General features: G+C 50.4%; 1 protein-coding gene across 2 annotated transcripts in view; it reads left to right on the top strand.

The window, feature by feature from the left end:
* Window positions 1–19,462, top strand: part of CRISPLD2 (cysteine rich secretory protein LCCL domain containing 2) — a 124,582-nt gene that overhangs the window by 57,695 nt on the left and 47,425 nt on the right. For both annotated transcript variants that reach the window (XR_013530240.1, XM_035281684.3), the window contains exons 12-14: window positions 1,183–1,255; window positions 4,805–4,880; window positions 12,585–12,718. Coding sequence is in view for 1 of the 2 variants with exons in the window: in XM_035281684.3 (XP_035137575.3) it covers window positions 1,183–1,255; window positions 4,805–4,880; window positions 12,585–12,718 (283 nt within the window). In the remaining variant the exon portion in view is untranslated. The remainder of the gene's footprint in view (window positions 1–1,182; window positions 1,256–4,804; window positions 4,881–12,584; window positions 12,719–19,462) is intronic.

Below are 19,462 nucleotides of genomic sequence, written 5' to 3' on the forward strand. Positions count from 1 at the left end.
GGAGTTTGGATCACCTGAGGTCAGGAGTTCCAGACCAGCCTGGCCAACACGGTGAAACCCCACCTCTACTAAAAATACAAAAATTAGCCAGCCGTGGTACTGGGCGCCTGTAGTCCCAGCTATTCAGGAGGCTGAGGCAGGAGAATCACTTGAACCCGGGAGGTGGAGGTTGCAGTGAGCTGAGATCTTGCCATTGCACTCCAGCCTGGGCCACATAGTGAGACAACGGCTCAAAAAAAAAAAAAACAGGCCAGGTGCAGTGGCTCCCACCTGTAATCCTAGCACTGTGGGAGGCGGAGGTGGGTGGATCACCTGAGGTCTGGAGTTCAAGGCCAGCCTGGCCAACATGGTGAAACCCGTCTCTACTGAAAATACAAAAATTAGCTGGGCATAGTGGCAGGCACCTGTAATCCCAGCTACTCAGGAGGCTGAGGCAAGAGAATCACTTGAACCCGGTGGGGTGGAGGTTGTAGTGAGCTGAGATCATGCCATTGCACTCCAGCCTGGGCAAAAAGAGCAAAACTCCATCTCAAAAAAAAAAAAAAAAACAAAGAAAAAGGAAAAGGTTACCTAGCCCTGGACTAAATAAAGACAGGCTGTCAGAGATCACAGGTGGCCAGTGTTAGAGCTGTTTCCTTACTTCTTCCATTTAAACACAACTAATGACCTTGAAGACAAAAGCTCCTCGCCCCTTGGCAGGGATGGATGTGACATGGTTAGCAGTAGCAGGTCCGAAAGAGCTCTAGAGCGGGCACGGGAAACCTGGGCTCCCACTTCAGTCCTGGGAGGCCTCGGGAGACCATTCCGAGCTCTCTGAGCTTCATTTTCCTCATCTACATACTCAGAATAATACCTGTTGTAAGAAACAAAGATAATCAAGTCACGACAAGCTTCCAAATAAGACAGTCACCATTCAGATGAAAAGCACCATCAGCCTGACAGAGAAATGACTGGGGGTGACAATGCCCTCAACCCACAGACACACGCAGGCCCTGGGTTTTGTTTCATCTCTCGAGCACCCTACATGGGGTATAAGGAGCCCACTGGGTCCTAGTCCCAGTTCTGTTCAAGGGCTCAGGGAACCCACAGGCCCTGGTAGTGTAGTAGCCCATTTCACAGCCTGGTAGCCTGAGGCCCAGGCATGCCGGGACCTGACACTTTCTCCCTTGCTCCTGTTCACAGTGCAGGATTTGGATTGCTTCACCACTGTCGCTCAGCTGTGCCCGTTTGAAAAGCCAGCGACCCACTGCCCAAGGTAAGGCGGGCCTGATCTGTCATCTTTTCTATGGAGGTGTTAGAAGTAGCTTTTTAGGCTGGGTGATGTGGCTCATATGTATAATCCCAGCACTTTGGGAGGCCAGGGCGGGTGGATCACCTGGGGCCAGGAGTCCATGACGGGCCTGGCCAACATGGTGAAACTCCATCCCTACTAAAAATACAAAAAATTAGCCAGGTGCGGTGGCGTGCACCTGTAGTCCCAGCTACTCAGGAGGCTGAGGTACCAGAATGGCTTGAACCTGGGAGGCACAGTTACACTGAGTGGAGAACATAGTATTGCACTCCAGTTTGGGTGACAGAGCAAGACCCTGTCTCAGAAAAACAAAAAAACAACAAACAACGGGAGCTTTAAAACAATCAGCTTTGGCCACAGGGGCGGCGGGGTCGCTCTCACCTGCCTGTGATCTCAGCACTTTGGGAGGCCAAGGCCGTGGATCACCTGAGGTCAGGAGTTAAAGACCAGCCTGGCCAACATGTTGAAACCCCATTTCTACCAAAAATACAAAAACTAGCCAGGCGTGGTGGCAGGTGCCTATAATGTCAGTTACTCAAGAGGCTGAGGCAGAATCGCTTGAACCCGGGAGGCAGAGGTTGCAGAGAGGTGATATCATGCCACTGCACTCCAGCCTGAGTGACAAGGGTGAAACTCTGTCCCAACATAAATAAATAAATAAAATAACTGGTTTTATTGAGGTACACAATATGATCTACCCATTAGAAGTACAGGATGTGTTTTGGTGAAGGTATACATTTGCACAGCCGCCACCCATCCGAGTGCAGGACATTGTCGCCACCCCATATCATCACTGTCCTGGTGGTCAGTCCCTCTCCCTCCACCTCCCAGCCACACCCCTGCCACCAGGGCGCTTCTTTCTGTTGCTCTGATTTTGTTTTTTTTCTGCAAGATTATGGCGCCGTGGCAGCGTGTGGCCTTGGGGGTCTGGCTTCTCTCGCTCTGCGTTATATGTTTGAGACTCAGCCTGCTGGGAAGCGTGCCAGTGGTGTTTTCTTTCATATCATCACGCAGCATTCCATTCTGTGGACACATGACAATGGGTTTGTCCCAGGAGTAGGTTCTACAGGCAGCTGACCCCAAATGACTGATCCTTGGGGGGCGGTGCCTCCCAGCATAAAATAAGGGGTGTGCTGGCAGCACGTGCCACTAACGTTCCTGGCAGATCCTCTTGGAAAGAGAACACAGGAAACTCCCTCTTATTTGGATCAGCCGAGGATTTCTCGGATGGAAAATGTCACAGGTCTTGGGGGCGTACCCACTCTATAGATGCTCCCCAGGGTTCAGATTCTATGATACATCTGTGATCCTCAGCTGTGCTTCAGACAGAGTACGCTTTCTGACTTAGCTCCATTGCAGAATGAGAAATATAGTGAGGTCCCAGGACCCTGGGTGGAAATGCTGTGGGGATGAAGACAGCTGCCCTGGAGGCTGAGTGGCGAGGCCTCGTGAGCCCTTGTCCTGGGCTGGAGGCCTGTGAGTTCTGTAAGGGACAATAGGTGGTGACACCAAGGTTGGAGCAGGGAAAGGCCCCGGGAGGGTGACCAGTTGGGGAGGGGTCCAGACTCCTTTCCCTCGGCCACCATCCCACTTAGGCTTAATAGATTTTCCCTAAATATTAGAAGAAGACGGAAAGAATTTCAGAAAATACAAACAGAAAAACATGACAGAGTACAGTATCTAAAAAGTTCATTTCTGACCTGCGTTCAACATTCCAAAAGAAGTAGGAGAGAATGTTCTTAGACTCTCCCCAGTTCTTTTTTTTTTTTTTGAGACAGAGTTTTGCTCTTGTCGCCCAGGCTGGAGTGCAATGGCGCGATCTCGTCTCACAGCAACCTCTGCCTCCCAGGTTCAGGCAATTCTCCAGCTTTAGCCTCCGGAGTAGCTGGGATTACAGGCATGTGCCACCACGCCTGGCTGATTTTGCATTTTTAGTAGGGACAGGATTTCTCCATGTTGGTCAGGCTGGTCTTGCACTCCCGACCTCAGGTGATCCACCCGCCTCAGCCTCCCAAAGTGCTGGGATCACAGGCATGAGCCACCACGCCTGGCCTTTTTTTTTTTTTTTCCCCCTTCAATCCACACATACACCCTTTCTTTCTACCTACTCATTTCCCTGCCTCCCCGCCCCTCAGAACTGTTTGAACTTCTCTGCCCCTTTGCCTGGCTTCCTTCCCTCCCCGCATCCTGCCCGTCTGGGGCCAGATGGCCTTCGGCTGCCATTTTGGTTTCTTGGTCCCTGGGCTCCAGCCCACGTGGGCTGTTTCTGAGAAACACAGAAGACCTTTCCTTACACAAAGGCCCTGCTCTTTCCTGGTTTGAGTTTGTCATACCGCCCAGGGGTCACCCATTTCCAGTTAGAGGCACTTTCCTTATTCCCTGGGGCATCTGTAGGGCTGTGGTGACTGACACATCGTGATCTAACCCCTCTGCCCCAGGTTATCAGTGTCCCTTCTTTGGAATATTCTGTGACTCAGAGAGGTGAGGGCCCTCCACCCTTTCCTCCTCCACACAGGGAAGCGGCCTCAGAAAAAGTCTCTCGATACTAATCTCCACAATGTACCCACAGCATGAACTGGCCAACACCCAAGCGTGGGAGGGGCGGCCTCACAGTTCCACACTCTCCTCTCTGAGATTTTATTCCCTTTACCTTTGGTTTGTGCATGTCTTTTGTGTATGTGTGTTTATTTTTAGAGACACAGTCTTGCTCTGTCGCTAGACTGGAGTGCACTCAGCTCACTGAAACCTCCGCCTCCCAGGTTCAAGCGATTCAATCCTGCCTCAGCCTCCCAAGTAGCTGGGATTACAGGCTCCCGCCACCATGCCCAGCTAATTTTTTTGTATTTTTAGTAGAGATGGGGTTTCACTGTATTGGCCAGGCTGGTCTTGAACTCCTGAACTGTGGTCCACCCACCTCAGCCTCTCAAAGTGCTGGGATTACAGCTGTCAGCCACCGCGCCTGGCATATGTATGTATGTTTTTAAAAGTGCTATCTGTACTGTTTTTGTTTTTTTGTGTTTTTTTTTTTTGAGACGGAGTTACACTCTTGTTACCCAGGCTGGAGTGCAATGGCGCGATCTCGGCTCACCGCCACCTCCGCCCCCTGGGTTCAGGCAATTCTCCTGCCTCAGCCTCCTGAGTAGCTGGGATTACAGGCATGCGCCACCATGCCCAGCTAATTTTTTGTATTTTTAGTAGAGATGGGGTTTCACCATGTTGACCAGTATGGTCTCGATCTCTTGACCTCGTGATCCACCCGCCTCGGCCTCCCAAAGTGCTGGGATTACGGGCGTGAGCCACCACGCCTGGCCCTGTACTGTTTAATAGAAGCAAAAATATTAATATTTTTACCTCAGCTGAAAAGTAATTTTTTTTTTTCTTAAAGAGGAAAACTGTATGGCAGTTTCCTTTCATCTAAATGCTTAAATCTTGGAATTCAAATGAAGAGAGCCAGCTTAAGAAGTTTGGTTTTCTGTGCTCAGACCCGTCACATAAATGTTTCCTGTTTTCCAGAGTCCATTGTCCGGCGCACTGCAGAGACCAACCGTCCCACTGGGCTCCGGTGTTTGGAACCAACATCTATGCAGATGTGAGTAGGATGCGTTTTCAACGACTGCCCTCAAAGCCTGTTAAGACCTCAGCAGGCAAGCCGAGGGCTGCACCCTCGAGACTTTATTCCAGTGCCTCCTAGCTAAGTTTATTTATTTATTTATTTCGAGATGGCGTCTCACTCTGTTGCCCAGGCTGGAGTGCAGCGGACTGATCTTGGCTCACCGCAACCTTCACCTCCTGAGTTCAAATGATTCTCACACCTCACCCTCCTGAGTAGCAGGGATTACAGAGCTCAGCGCCACACCTGGCTAATTTTTGTATTTTTAGAAGAGACAGGGCTTCACCACATTGGCCAGGCTGGTCTGGAACTCCCAGCCTCAGATGATCTGTCCACCTCTGCCTCCCAAAGTGCTGGGATTCCAGGTGTGAGCCAGCGCACCCTGCCAACGTCTTATCTAAGTTTAGACCACTCGTTTCTGCAGACATTGCCCCCATTTCCCCATTTCTAGAGACAGTAGCTCTTCCACCTGCTTCAGGTGTGCCTGGCCTTAAGCGTTTTAATAGTGTGAAGATTCCCATGCTTCAGATACTTCGTTTTTCCGACGATTGAGACGTCTGCCCAGCTCTGCGGAGGCACTTAAAGAAATGCCCGCTCACAGTATTTCTTCTCAGTTTTGCACACACTTAGCTAAAAGCACAAAGAAAATAATACAGGCTACCCTAATCTACTACTAGTTAGTAACCACTCTTGTTATCCGAAGCTCCTCCTCCATTTTTCCCTCCGAATTTTAACCAGGGAGCGTTAGCCTGGTTTTGCGTAGGTGAATCCTGCAGGGCATAGTCTGTTCCCTCTGGTTGTCCGGGCTTTGGGGACACGGTGACCCAGATGAGGTGATTGTGGTCCCAGTTCTCCTGCCAGCAGGCTGTGTGATCTTGCCAAGCTGTTTCCTTGTGGTGGAATGACCCAGAACTGGTATGACATCCAGGGAATCTTCTAGATTTAAAATTTCATGATTAGGGCAGCATTATTCATCTCCAGCTAATGTTTTTTTTTTTTTTTTTTTCTGAACAGAGACAGGGTCTTACTACATTGGCCAGGCTGATTTTGAGCTCCTGGGCTGGAGCGAGTCTCTTGCCTTGGGCTCTCCCAAAGTGCTGGGATTGTAGGTAGGAGTGAGCCAGCACACACGGCTAGGGCTTTACAGCTGTCCCCCAGCCCTCCACCCCACCACCACCTTTGCCTCCGCCTGCCTTCATTTGTTCCAGATTCCCGTAAATCTGAGGTCACTGGGCTCGGTAAGGTCAGAGCCGGCTTCATGACTAAGCTCTTCCCCTCATCTTTTTTCTTTCCTCTTTAAATGGGTCTCTTTTTCTTCTTGAAAGTGATTCGGCTAAAATTAAGTTCTAAGAGTTAAAAATTGTATGAGGGAGTAAAATAATACACGTCGATTATTACCCCAAATGTTTGAACCAAATTCTACCATTAAGAGACAGAGGGTGAGGTTTTCAAATGATTTAAAAATGAAGAGCTGGGCAAAGCTATCCCAGCCAAATACACACACATGAGAAGCAAGAGTGGAAATATTACTCTCTGAAAAAGTGGAATTTAAACACCAAATGAGACGAAGTAATGTTACACGTGACACAAAAGATACCATTTATGGGCTGGGCGCGGGGGCTCACACCTGTAGTCCCAGCACTTTGGGAGGCCGAGGTGGGCAGATCACGGGACCAACATGGTGAAACCCTGTCTCTACTGAAAAAACAAAAAAAAAGCATTCATATTGCACTGACAGGAACTGGCATGCAGGTAAAACGGTACATGCAGTCTTCATTAACAAGTTTCTCTAGGATTTTGAGCTTTTGGGACCCCAGTGCTCATGACAGGGCTTGACACGTAATCACTGTTTGCTGGAGGAATCAATAAATGGAGATACTGCGGTAGGCAGCACTTAAACAGCTCTTCTAAAAAAAAAAAGAAAAGGAAGAAAGAATGAAGGAGAGAAGAGGGAAGGAGAAAAGGAGGGAAAGACAGCCACCTCCGTGTGAGAGGTTCTTTTCTGGCCCTGGTTTCTAGGTCACTCTGTATTCTGGGAAATGATGATGGCTTTTGGAAAATGTCTGTTTAGTTAAGAGACTGAATTTGGGGGCGTTGTCTTCAGACCTTCTAACGGCCTGTTCATGCCCGCGGCTCCCGCCTGCTCACCAGGAGTGCATTTCCTGGCAGACCCCTCACCATGTGGCGAGCTGCAGACGGAGCATTGAGGTGTGGCTGGGAGAGCCCAGCCCTGGCGATGCCATGCCAGTTGTGGGAAGCTGGGGAACCTTTTGCCTCCTCTGAACCTCAGTCTGTGTCCTACCCGCCCTGCTCAGTGCTTGGATGCCTCTCACAGTCCTGCATGTATCAGAATCCACCCCCAAGCCTGCTTGAGGTCTGGAGCACATTTCTAGGCCTCACCCTCAGCCTTCAGGATCACTGGGGCTGGGTGGAGCCAGAGAATCTGCTGGTCTGGGACTGCCTGTTGAGGACCACTGGGCTAGTGATGACAATGCCTTGGGAATTTTCCATCGTGACAATCATGGCAGTGGCATTTGTCTTGACTGACATCTACTGAGCTTGTGCTGTGTGCCACCGTGCGTTAAGCCTGGGGTCTTATTTAATCTTTTTCTTTTGTAACAGAGTCTCGCTCTATCACCCAGGCTGCAGTACAGTGGCACGATTTTTGCTCACTGCAACCTCCACCTCCCGGTGTCAAGCGATTCTCCTGCCTCAGCCTCCTGAGTAGCTGGTATTACAGGTGCCCACCTCCACACTTGGCTAATCTTTGTGTTTTTGGTAGAGACGAGGTTTCTCCATGTTGGCTTGGTTGCTCTCGAACTCCTGACCTCCAGTGATGTGCCTGCCTCAGCCTCCCAAAGTGCTGGGATTACAGGCGTGAGCCCAGCCCTTATTTAATCTCCACAGTGGCACTCTTCTTCCTCACTGTCATCACCCCAGATAGGACAGTGGACAACTTGCTGGCCCCACATGGCAGTCCCACCTCTGATCTTTATCAGCTGAGTGATTTGGGGCAAGGCATGAGCCCCCTCCCCATCAGTGTGCCTGTCTGTTGAAAGGGATTAATCATGATAATACCTACCCGGTAGAGTTATCGGGATTACTGTGTCCGTGCATGTGAAATGCTTAGAAGAGATGTGCACAGAAGTGACCTGTGACGTTCCCTGCTTTATACGGAGAAAGGCAGGGGTCTGGGGTTCACGTAGGTCATCCCAGGTCACACAGTCAGCAAGTGTCGCATGCAGGTTGGTTACCAGCCTCACAGACAGCAATTGTTAATAAATACCAGGTATTCCTGTTGCAACAGGCCCTCAGAAAAGAAAGTGGTTGCTTTCCCTTTTACCCTTTTACCCTTTTCGTCCCTTTTACCGAAGCCTGGTGAGAGGAAAGGTGTGGGCGGAAGGAAGGGGAGAGGAGGGAAGGTGTTTGCGTGGGGGATGTGTATTGATAATGAGGCTGGTGGCATGTGAGCTTTCCATAGTCACGGCCTGCAGCTTGATGTTGTCACAGCACACTTTGTCACTGGTGTCCAGAAATCCTCCAGGGACTGAGGCAAAGCACCGCCTCTGGGGCTGCTCTCAGCCCGGAGGGTGTCCCTCCCTGGCCAGGGATTTTAGACGTTGAGTTTGCGACACGGAGGGATGGGTCCCTCCTGGCGCTCCGTTGGGAAATGGCCAGGGAGACAGAAAGCCTGGAGGTCTTATTTAATCTTTTTGTTGTTGTTGGAAATGCAGCTTCTCTGGCTCCACCCAACCCCACTGATCCTGAACGATGAGGCCAGGGCCTAGAAATCTGCTCCAGCCCTCAGGTGGAAGCAGGGATAGATTCTGATACATGCACATGTGTGAGAACTTACCAAGCATGGAGGCTTCGCCTGCCGGGAAGAGCAGTGAGCGCCACGGTGTTCACTTAGCAAACTCGACCCAGGCACGGCGATTTTAGAGGAATTCTAAAGCTGTCACCTCATTTCAGAAGTCTCCTCACTTTTCTTTGAGATGGATGCAGAGTGACTGCTCCTTAGTATTTAGGGGGGCACAAAGCTCTTTGAGAATTGGGCAGTTGTGGATCTTTCCTCCAAAGGGGGAACACGCATCCTTGTTCACACAGGGAGGCTGGCCACCCCGGTTTGCCGGGGACTGAGGGGTGTCCCGGGCCCTGCACTAACACCAGCCCTGCAGGTTCGTGGCCTTCTGCCTGCAGCTCCACGGCCTCCCGGATTCCCAAAACCCCGCTTTGGGTTCAGGAACCCGGCCTTCATCCATTCCGTTTATTCACTGAAGATGAAGACATGTGAGTTGAGGGTGTTTAAGAAGCAGCCATCGGCTACTCAGTAAACGGATCCTGGAAAGCAGGAAATCCACTCTTCAGGTCTTTGATACGAATGTGTGTGTTGGCTCCACTTTTTTCTTTTGTTTTTTATTTTTCTGAACAGGCCTATGACTGTTAATGTTGGAATGTTGGCTCCGCTCGTTGTTTTTTTTTTTTTCGGAGGAAGTCTCGTACTCTGTCGCCCAGGCTGGAGTGCAGTGGTGTGAGCACAGCCCAGTGCAGCCTCAACCTCCTGGGTCAAGTGATCCTCCCGCCTCAGCTGCTCGTGTAGCTGGAACTACAGGCACGTGCCACCACATCTGACTAGTTTTTAAATTTTTTTTTTTTTTGTGACAGAGTCAGGCCGTGTTGCCCAGACTTGAGGGAAGTGGTACAATCTTGGCTCACTGTAACCTCTACCTCCCAAGTTCAAGCGATTCTCCTGCCTTAGCCTCCCCAGTAGCTGCGATTACGGGCATCTACCACCACACCCTGCTAAGTTTTGTATTTTTAGTAGAGATGGGGTTTCACCATGTTGGCTAGGCTGGTCTCGAACTCCTGACCTTGTGATCCACCCATTTTTATCTTTACAGTTCTGGAGGTCAGAAGTCCAATGTAGGCATCACCAAGCTAAAACCAAGGTGGAAGCAGGGCTGGTTCCTTCTAGAGGCTTCAGAGGAGAATGTGTTTTCTTGCCTTTTCCCGCTTCTAGAGGCCACCTGCATTCCTTGGCTCATGGCCTCTTCTTTCATCTTTGAAATAAAGATGGGGCTGGGTGCAGTGGCTTATGCTTTGAGAGGCCAAGGCGGGAGGATTGCTTGAGCCCAGGAGTTCAGGACCAGTGTGGGCAGCACAGCGAGATCTTGAAATAATTTGTATTTATTTGTTTATTTTTGAGATGGAGTCTCACTCTGTCACCCAGGCAGGAGTGCAGTGGGCACAATCTCAGCTTGCTGCAACCTCCGCCTCCCAGGTTCAAGCGATTCTCCTGCCTCAGCTTCTTGTGTGGCTGGGACTACAGGTGTGTACCACCACGTCCAGCTAATTTTTATGTTTTGTAGAGATGGGGTTTCACCATGTTAGCCAGGATGGTCTTGATCTCCTGACCCTGTGATCTGCCTGCCTCAGCCTCCCAAAGTGCTGGGATTACAGGCATGAGCCACTGCTCCTGGCTACAAATAATTTTTAAAAGTTAGCAAGGTATTGTGGCACACAACTGTGGTCCCAGCTACTTGAGAGACTGAGGTGGGAGGATCACTGGAGCCTGGATGGTAGAGGCTGCAGTCAGCCATTATGGCATCACTGTCCTCCAGCCTGGGCAGCAGAGTGAGACACCCCTCAAAAAACAAAAAACCCAGCAGTGGCTGGTAGAGTCTTTATCATGTTTCTGTCTCTGACCCTCCCAGCTCTCTCTTCTAAGGACCCCCACTTGGATGACATGAGGCCCACAGGATAATCCAGGCTATTCTCCCCACCTCAAGGTCCTTAACTTAGCTGTGTCTCCAAAATCTTTTTTGCTATACAAGGTTCCATAGTGACCAGTCAGGGGATTAGGCTGTGCACATCTTTGGGTACCATTGTTCTGCTGACCGCAGAAGTGAGGACTTCACCCTTAGCCGGACCCCAGCTGGAGTCTCACAATCCCTTCACTGCCTGTGTGGCCTTGGGAAAGTCACTGAACCTCACCGAGGCTGTGTGGGAATAGGGTAGCCGGTCACCTTGCTTGAGGATTAAGTGAGATAATAATCGAAAGGTAGTTGGTACAGGGCCTGGTATTCCATACACTCAGAATCCATGCCAGCCCTGCTCACTGTGAAGGAGGCCGTTCATGCCAAGGGAATCTACTCAGCCCACCACCTGCCACCCTGGCTGCATGGGAGGACCGGCTGGGGAGGATTTTAAGATGCCAACTCTCAGGCTGCACCCCTGAGCGTGGGAGGGGGTTGGGGACTGGGCATGGTCATCGTGGAAATATCCCGCAGGTGGCTGTGGGGTGCAGCAGAGGTAGAGACTACCACCAAAGCCAGTGTCGGATTTCAGCACAGGCCAGAGGGACAGATCGTAGCCCAGGTCAGGGAGGCACCTCTGCCCTTCGTAACCTTGAGTGTGCATCTGACTCTGTGGCCCGCGGCCGGGAGGCTATGAATCAGTAGGCCAGGGCAAGGCCCAGGAATCTGCATCTTTAGCATGCCCCAGCTGTCACCCGCCGCTGAAAGATGCCCTCAACTTTGAGAATTGTGGATTGGTTCCTCTCTGACAACCCATCCTGAGGACCATTTTTCTACTGGAGAGGTTAAGATGCTAATGAAAGTTTAGGCCAGATGCAGTGGCTCACGCCTGTAATCCCAGCACTTTGGGAAGCCCAGGCAGGCAGATCATGAGGTCAAGAGATCAAGACCAACCTGGCCAACATGGTGAAACCCCACTTCTACTTAAAATACAAAAATTAGCTGGGCATGGTGGCGCGTGCCTGTAGTTCCAGCTACTCAGGAGGCTGAGGCAAGAGAATTGCTTGAACCCAGGAGGCAGAGGTTGCAGTGAGCTGCGATCATGCCATTGCACTCCAGTGTGGGCAACAGGGTGAGACTCTGTCTCAAAAAGAAAAGAGAAAAGTAAGTTTAACTTGAAGGTTTTATCAGCCAGGAACTGAACTCCTCGATGATGTCAGAAAGCAGCACCTCCTGCCTCTGGGTGGTACCCAGCTGCTCCCTTGGTACCTAGAACAGTCCAGACCCCACCCTGTGTCCGGTGTACACGGCATGAAAGGCCCCTGCCCACCCCTCCCACCACACTCTGCCAGACTCACTATATTCCAGCCACCCTGGCTGTCTGTCTGTCTGTCTCTCAGACATACTGAGTGCACACCCACCCCAGGGCCTTTGCATAAGGCCTTCCCTCCCCTGGGATGCTCTGTGCAGAGCCATTCCCACAGTGGTTGCTGTTTCCTTTCTGTCATTCAGTCTTCCCCGAGCAGTGCTGAACTCTGAGGTAGCCCCTCCACCCAGGCATTTAGCCTTGCGAGTGGGTTTTGTTTCCTTCATAACGGACGCTACCTCATTTGTGTATTTATTTATTTGCTCACTCAGCTCCATGAAGCCGAGGTCTTTGTCTTGTTCCCTGCCAAATTTCCCTAATTCCTAATCTAGTGCCTGGTGTATAATAGGTGCTTAAAAAATACTTGTTCAACAAATGAGTGAATGCCAAGTCTCTCTGGAGAGACCACCGAGGAATCTAGGTAGTGATGATTATTTCCTAGGGGTTATGGGGTTGACACCCCACCAGCCACGTCACCAGGCACTGCATGGCTGAGCCCCAGGCGGCTTGACCCATGAGCTGGAATCGCCATCACTGATCAGAGCGCTTCTGTGCCTCCAGACTTCCAGCATCTGTAAGACGGCCGTGCACGCAGGAGTCATCAGTGACGAGAGCGGGGGCTACGTGGATGTGATGCCCGTGGATAAAAAGAAGACCTACGTGGGCTCGCTCAGGAACGGAGTTCAGTCCAACAGGTAGGACGGTGTTCTCCAACCCTTGACACCCAAGCCCAAGCCCGGCTGCAAGTGTTCCCTCGGCGGGCCTGGGAAGAGGCCCAAAGTCGTTATCCTTTAGAATAAAATTTGGGTAGACTTGCATAAATCCTTACCAGGACGCCCAGGTAAGAGCCTTTTTTTCTCTTTCTTGTTTTTCAAAATAAGCATGTTTTTCCCTATTATCACATTTGGGATTAAGTAAAAAAAAAAACCAACAACTTTTTCCCCTGTTACCAATGAACATTTTTGTAGAAAATTTGAAATCTGTAGGAACATTGGATGAGCCTGAAGATAATCACCCATAACCCATCAGCTGGGAGAGTCACTGTTAGACTTCTTAGCGCACGTCCTTCCAGCTGTTTTTCTGTGTGTGTGTGTGTGTGTGTGTGTGTGTGTGTATGTACACGCGTGCATTTTTTTCCCACAAAAAATGGGATGAAATGATAGTTACATACCAGCCATATAAAGCTGTGTCATAATATAGTTACACACAATTATATAAGATCAGGGCGGTCAGGCTCAATGGGGCATGCCTGTAATCCTAGCACTTTGGGAGGCCAAGGCAGATGGATCGCCTGAGGTTGGCAGTTCGAGACCAGCCTGACCAACATAGTTAAACCTCGACTCTACTAAAAATAGAAAAATTAGCTGGGTGTGGTGCTGCATGCCTGTAATCCCAGTTACTCGGGGGGGCGGCTGAGGCAGAATTGCTTGAACCCGGGAGGCAGAGGTTGCAGTAAGATGAGACTACACCATTGTACTCCAGCTGGGTGACAAGAAGAAAATGCTATCTCAAAAAAAGAAAAAAAAGAAAAAAGTTCCTAGAAGTGAAATTTCTGGGTGGGGCCTTTCCAGAGTGTCCTTCAAAAAGGGCCCCACCCTCGTTGGGGCTGCCAGTCCATGCCCTATCTCACGCCACTCACTCTTATAGACCAGCTCCTGGCCTGGGAGTCCGAGAGACCCACGCCCAGTTCTGGGGTTCTCTAGAGCTTTACAGCTGCTAAGAAGACACTGGCCCTCAGCCTCTGTTCACTGATCTATAAAGTGTGGATGGTTGTCACATCCGTCTGGGGGCAGATCCTGCTTGGGGGAGTGATGGGCAGCTCAGGCTGCTATGAGAGAGGACCACAGACCAGGCAGGAGGCTTCGACAACAGGAGTCTGGCTTCTCATAGCCCTGGAGACTGGAAGTCTGAAGTCAAGGTGCCGGCAGGGTTGGTGTCTCTCTCCTTGGCTTGCAGACAGCTGTCTTCTTCCCCGTGTCTTTAGGTGGTCCTCCCTGTGTGTGCTGGGCCCTAATCTCCCCTTCTAAGAACCCCAAGTGTCTTGGATTAGGGCCCACCCTCAAGGCCTCATTTTACCTTGATTGTCTCTGATCTTGTTTTGTTGTTTTGCTCTTGCTGCCCAGGCTGGAGTACAACGGTGTAATCTCTGCTCACTGCAGCCTCCGCCTCCTGGGTTCAAGCGATTCTCCTGGCTTAACTTCCCAAGTAGCTGGGACTACTGGCATGTGCCACCATGCCTGGATAATTTTTGTATTTTTGGTAGAAATGGGGTTTTGCTGTGTTGGCCAGGCTGGTCTCAAACTCCTGACCTCAGGTGATCCGCCTGCCTTGGCCTCCCAAAGAGTTGGGATTACAGGCGTGAGCCACCGTGCCCAGCCTCTTTGAAAATCTCCAAATACATTCTGAAGTGCACTTGAGAGTTAGGACTTTAACATACGGATTTTGAGAGCCCACACGTGAGCTCATAACAGGGTGATGTTGAAGATTTCATATTTGAGGTATCCTCTTTAAAGAAGAAATGAAATCAAGGCTGTAATGAGCCCTGGGCCCCCAGATGTGCAAACCTTCCTGCCCCTAGGACACGGCCCATGCTCCTACCACCAGCCTCCTGGGCTTGCCCTGTCTCTGAAGACGCCGCAGCGTCACTTGTACCCAGATGATACCCGTTCTTCCTGGGATCTCTGCCCGATGACTCTGCCATTGGCAGCCCTGAAGAGCCCAAGTAGACAGCGTCCATGCCTTCTCTTTTAGCACGTGCAGGCTTTGTTTGGGAAAAGCTTAATGAAGGGAAATTCCACTGATTTAATGGGAGGGTAATGAAGCAGCTGATTAGGAGGAATTTCCTGGCCGGGCTGGAAAGAAATCCCAGGGCATCAATTTATTGAGCTCTTTGTACCTTCCTTAAGAGAAAACAGTCTTCCGGAGCAGCGCAGCCTGCTGGGTTTTGTTCCCTGTCGGGCTGATTCATGAGAGCATCACGGCAGGGCCCTGTGGGCTGGGGACAGGGGCCTCACTGTGGGGCCCCATTCGTGGGTGCGTTCGGAGGGCAGGGATGGAGAGAAGGCCCCCCGAAGCAGCTCCTCTCCCGCTATCACCCAGGGTGTGGGGGGTTGTCGGTCTTTCTTCCTGTGACACCCACCCAAATCGCCACTGTCACTGTCTCTGTAGATACCTTGCAGGCATCCCTCCCAGGTACACATGTCACTGGTGCCTTCTGCACTCTAGAAAGGTTTTACTGATTTTATGCAGCGTTTCCGGAGTAGGGACTTGGCTTCTCTTCCTTCGTGGAATGTGTGTTCCTTCGTCCTGTGGACTGATGTCTGTGATAATGCTTAGATTCAGCTTTTCTGTGCCTCAGTTTCCTCACCTGTAAAGGGGAAACATATTACCTGCCCCCTGGGGTGGTGGGCAGGGCAGGAGGTCTCCAGATGGGGTCCCCAGGCCGGCAATGTCCAAATCAACCCAGAGCTTGTTGGAAAAGCACATCCTCTGGCCCCACCCCGCACTGCTGAATCGGACTCTCTGCGAGGGTCCCAGCAGCCTCTGTGTGAGCAGGTCCGCTGTTCTAAGAATGACACGAACCTGGCAAACCTGACACTCACGTCCCAGTCTTGGTCCAGCCTGGCATATAGGGAGAGTGCAGAGCCCGTTAGATCTGGAAATAGCAGCTCAGTAGTTTCTGTTTCTCAGGATTTCTGGACACATAAAGGGATTTTCAGTCACCTGACCCTTGAGATTCTCAGCACTGAGTTGTCCACGACAGCAGCCACCAGCCCTGGGTGCTCACTGAGACCTAAAATGGGCTTATCCTTTTTCTTCTTTTTAAATTTTTTTTCAGGAGGTAGGGAGGGGGTGCGGTGGGAGAGGCACTGGGTCAAAATGGGCTTATCCTGAGTCCATGCGGAGATGTGCGTCAGTGTGAAATATACACGCATCTCCAAGGTTTTGTACCCTTGATTCTCATATTATTTTGCTATTAAGGGTCATTCAACCAGGCTCAGTGGCTCACACCTGTAAACCCAGCACTTTGGGAGGCTGAGATGGGTGGATCACCTGGGGTCAGGAGTTCGAGACCAGCCTGACCAACATGGTGAAACCTCATCTCTACTAAAAATACAAAAATTAGCCAAGCATGGTGGTGCACACCTGTAATCCTGCCTACTTGGGAAGCCGAGGCAGGAAAATCGCTAGAACCCAGGAGGTTAAGGTTGCAGTGAGCCAAGATTGTGCCACTGCACTCCAGCCTGGGTGACAGAGCGAGACTCCATCTCAAAACAAACAAAAAAAAGAGTCATTCATTTACTGAATATTCATCGTGCACCTGCGCTGGGATCCAGGGATGCAGATGATCAAGTCCACAGAACTCGAAGCTCAGAAGGGGAGTGAGCACTGGAGTCCCCCACAGACTGCTAGCTGGGAGAGTTACCCCAATATTTTTGGGGATGCTGCTCTACACTCCCCTGCGGGGTCACCTCGGTCAGGCAGTTTCCCCAAGCCTTGGCAGCTCCTCTGTCTGTTGAGTCACCATGAGAATTACGTGAGAGAGTGTGTGTCAAGCCCTTGGCCAGTGGCTCACAGTAAGCATGATATAAAACCCCCACCTGTTGTCACAACCTCAAGATGCCATGGTTCCTTTCTCATCGGGTCAGATGGCTCTGTCGTAGGAAATGGCCTACGTGAGTGAGCGACCAGCATAAGGGGTCAGGGTCTCAAAGGAATCCGTTCTTTCATCTTTGCCTCCATCCTTCCGATGCTCAGTCCATGTAGGTGTCACGCACTTAGGGAGCATTGACAATGTCCCAGGCACCCAGGATCCCACGGGGAGCACAACAGCGGATCTCTCCCTTCATGGGATTTGCCACCTATTGTGAGGACACAGTACAGAAACGATTTCAGTGGCGGGGCCCAGGGGTCACTGTTTTGGAGGGCCGTTCAGGGAAGCATTGAGAGGGCCAGTCTTACCCCAGAGGGGACTCCTTGGTGACATGGCTCCCAAGAGAATCCTGTAGAGACAGCTGAGCGTGGCCATGCCCTGTCCTTTCCTTATTTTTATGGGACCTCAGCCTCTGTCTCTACACAAAGCTCAGGGCTGGGAAATTTCCCAGGAGCTTGTTCCCAATAGGGTCTGTGGAAATCCAGCCTGGAGCCAAAGGCTGGCTCTGTCCCTGATGGCTGCTGGGCCCTGGAGGGGTCACAGGCAGTCCCAGGGGAGACATAGATGTTGTGTACACTGTGGCCAGTTCACAGCAACCTGTTTTTTACGTGTAGGGAGTCCTTCAATTACACAAGCAACCAAACCCTCCGAACAGAATTCTCCACACACAGGGCCAGAAATCTGTTCTGCTTCATAGTGGTTTTGGTTTAGCAATGGTCCTCTTCTAGAGAGGACTTCCTGGAAATTTTGAAAGGCATCGTGCAGACAACGTAAGAGACAAGCACCTGTTTTCTCACCCCTGCCCGCCGGGGTAGCAAAGGAAAGAAAAGACATCAGGAAGAGCATTTCCCCAAGAATATTCAGACACCTTCGTCAGTATTAGGAAGAAGGTGTCTGAATATTCTTGGGGAAATGCTGGACATCTGGATGAGTGTTAGTTCATAATTTTTTCTTAGACCAGAAACATTTTTTAACACAGATTTTGCAAGAGATTGGGAAATACATCAACCATGACAGTGAGCATTCTTGGTCACTTGTGTTTTTAAACTGTCACCTTTATCCAAAGGAACATATAGGTGGACCTCCATCTGAATCACAAGTTCATTCACCTAAAACTCAGGGCAGCGCCTGTGGTAGGAGCTGGAGACACAGCAAGGAAGAGAAGAGAGAAAAATCTCTGTCCTCAGAGGGGTGTAGTCTGCTGTGGCAAGTGCAGTGGAGATGTGATTTGAGCACATGTGAGATTCTAAAGTTTCCAGAAGCCAAAGGAAGAAGTGACAGAAGGGAAATCTTAGGACACGTTTTACTTACCCACTATATCCATACTATTTCAATATGTGATCAGTAGAAAATTATCAGTAGTAATAAGAAATGTACATTGTTTTTTGGGTATAAAACCTTGGAGGTCTGGTGCGTGTTTCACACTATGCACATCTCCATTTGGACGAGCCCATTTTGGGTCTCAGTGAGCTCCCGCAGCTGGTGGCTACTGTGTTAGATAGCTCAGCGCCGAGAGTCTCCAGCGTCAGATGACTGAAGATCTCACTACTATGTGTCCAGAAATCCTGAGAAACCGAAATTATTGAGCTGTTATTTCCAGATCTGATGAGCTCTGCACTGTCCCCCAAGCCAGGCTGGACCAAGGCTGGGATGTGAGGTTCTCTGTGCTGTGCAGAGGAGCTGCTGATATGTCATTACCCCTGTTGCTTTCTTTGAGATGGAGTCTTGCTCTTGTCGCCCAAGCTGGAGTGCAGTGGCACAATCTCAGCTCACTGCAAACTCTGACTCCTGGGTTTACGTGATTCTCTTGCCTCAGCTTACCAAGTAGCTGGGATTACAAGTGTGTGCCACCACACCTGGCTAATTTTTGTATTTCTAGTAGAGACAAGGTTTCACCATGTTGGCCAACCTGGTCTCAAACTCTAGTCCTTGTGATCTGCCTGCCTTGGCCTCCCAAGTGCTGGGATTACAGGTGTGAGCCACTATGCCCAGTCATTATCCTTTATCAGTAAAGAAAGGGAAGCACAGAGAGGTTAAGTAACTTGTCCAAGGTCACCCAGCCTACCAGGGGCAGAGCTGGGACTCAAACCTAGGCAACCTGTACCACAATCAATGCTTCTAAGCAGCACTCCTGACTTCTTCAGCCCAGACAGCACACTGAGATTGGGACACAGACCCTTCCCAAGAAGGGGCCAGGGAGAACCTTGAATGCCAAGGTACACTTGTTCTTATCTTTAAAAATACTTACACTAGAATAAATATGTACTTTTTTTTTTAAGACGGAGTTTCGCTCTTGTTACCCAGGCTGGAGTGCAATGGTGCCATCTCGGCTCACCGCAACCTCTGCCTCCTGGGTTCAGGCAATTCTCCTGCCTCAGCCTCCTGAGTAGCTGGGATTACAGGCACGCGCCACCGTGCCCAGCTAATTTTTTGTATTTTTAGTAGAGATGGGGTTTCACCATGTTGACCAGGATGGTCTTGATCTGTTGACCTTGTGATCCACCCACCTCGGCCTCCCAAAGTGCTGGGATTACAGGCGTGAGCCACCGTGCCCAGCCTATACTTATTATTTAAATAATCCATCCAGAGAGCAGAAAACAGGAGTCCCAGCAGGTGCCCTGTTAACCTGTTAACTGCTGATTTAGAACTTCCTGACCTGTCTTTCCCCATACACATAAAACACACGTACAAATCCAAATGCCACATATTATACGCACACGTAAATAGTATTATATGTGCCAGTCTGAAACTTTTACCGCCTAAAAATGATGTATTTCATAAAATA

This window comes from Callithrix jacchus, chromosome 20 (genome assembly GCF_049354715.1).
Source record: "Callithrix jacchus isolate 240 chromosome 20, calJac240_pri, whole genome shotgun sequence".
NCBI lineage: Eukaryota > Metazoa > Chordata > Mammalia > Primates > Cebidae > Callithrix > Callithrix jacchus.